Source organism: Impatiens glandulifera, chromosome 2, assembly GCF_907164915.1.
Source record: "Impatiens glandulifera chromosome 2, dImpGla2.1, whole genome shotgun sequence".
NCBI lineage: Eukaryota > Viridiplantae > Streptophyta > Magnoliopsida > Ericales > Balsaminaceae > Impatiens > Impatiens glandulifera.
Genome location: NC_061863.1, coordinates 36,040,880 through 36,042,571, shown reverse-complemented (window position 1 = coordinate 36,042,571; position 1,692 = coordinate 36,040,880). Strand labels below are relative to the sequence as shown.

Genomic DNA, 1,692 nt, shown 5'->3' with positions numbered 1-1,692 from the left:
AATGTTTCGATATTACTAATATTAAAATTATTTATTAAAGTTATAATTTTTTTTCTTCAATCATTATAATCTGATAAGTATTTTAATCGAGTAATTGGGTACTCGTCGGGGAATCGGATACCCGACGAATCGAGAATAGGGATAAAAATATAAATATGTAAAATGAAAATGATGTTTAGGGATAAATATTTCACTACTTTGTATGGAACCGAATAGAGAAACTTCAAATAACACTGATACTTTGTATTTAATTAGACTTGTTTATGAATTTATTTTTGTTTATGTTGGTCCACTTTATTGTAGTTAAATGTTTTTGTAATAAAAAAAGAAAAATAGAATAGTGGGAAATGAAATGAAAGGTGCAGAAAAGGCAAGCAAACGTGCGAGTCCGAAGGCAAGACAAGCGTAGAATAAAAAGCTCCACGCGTCCTCTTTCGAGCTTCCTTGTATCTCTCTTTCTTTCTTTCTTTGCTGACACACCATCCATCCATCTCCATTTCCTTCTCAATCAACAAGGAATAATATCAAATCTCTTCTCCAATCAATCAATCCAACAAACTAGAAAAGTGATTTCCGGTCATGTTAATTGAAGAAAATCGACAAAGTATATAGAAATCAAAGAAAGAAAGAAAGAAAGCAATGGGATCCGAGACCTTCCTTGAAGTTATTCTAGCAATTCTCATACCTCCTGTTGGGGTCTTCCTCCGTTATGGATGTGGCGTAAATTCTTAATCTTATCTCTTAATTTCTTTTTCAATTCTAAGATATGGGTATTATTGAATTAATTAGAAAAATCTCTTCTTTTTTCTAAATTTGATCGATCGAGGAACATGCAGGTCGAGTTTTGGATAGATTTATTGCTCACACTTCTCGGGTACATACCAGGGATCATATATGCAATATACGTACTTGTCGGCTAGAAAAAAAAAATATGTTCTCTTTTTTTAATTTCATGCATCAATTAGAAATATGTTCTAATTTCATTTTGGTATCTAGCTACTTTATAGTTTTAATTAGTTTCTGGTTTTAAGGGCAGATTTTTGCATCTCCACCTGTTGTTGTATTAAGGTTACCTATTTATATTAATGTAGTACTTTTTCACACATCAGATTGCCGATTTATTGATCGATAATTAGAAGAACTATGGTTTCGTTATGACCTATATATGCCTCCACAATCAATTTTAAATATTTTTTTAATGATCGAATTGTTTGAGACAGCTTGGGCACTTAACACAACATGACCCACTTAATTTCATTCAAATTGCTTAATTAGAACAAATACCTCTTTTGCCACTTAACTAGCAACGTATTTCTTTTATAATCTCCTCTTTTAGTCAAAGCGTCAAAAAGAGATGGATATTCACATCTCTAACTTCCTTGGAGGTTTCGAGCCCGTGAGATAGGTGGTTAATTGGTTTTGTTTGCCAATTAATTGTTGATTAAGTGGGTTTGGGGTATGTGTTTGCGGTGATTAATTAATCATTTCGAAGGATAATGGACACTCTGAATTCTTTTATGTTCCTAAATGAACAAAGTACTTTTGTCTTTCTTCACTTTGTCATACATAACAGGGGACCCCCTTAAAGCAAGAAAATTTTTGTTAGAAGATGTCATGATAGATACTTTCTTCACATTTGCATTAGCTGGTGCAATGAATTGAACCCTGGGTATATATGATCATGTATATTTT

The 1,692-nt window shown here is 32.2% G+C and overlaps 1 protein-coding gene across 1 annotated transcript; it reads left to right on the top strand.

The window, feature by feature from the left end:
* Positions 1–396: 396 nt before the first annotated feature.
* On the top strand, positions 397–1,097 carry LOC124928005 (low temperature-induced protein lt101.2). The gene is made up of 2 exons (XM_047468522.1): positions 397–720; positions 837–1,097. Exons 1-2 carry the CDS (start codon positions 640–642, stop codon positions 918–920), a joined length of 165 nt encoding a protein of 54 aa, XP_047324478.1. The 5' UTR covers positions 397–639; the 3' UTR covers positions 921–1,097.
* Positions 1,098–1,692: the final 595 nt, after the last annotated feature.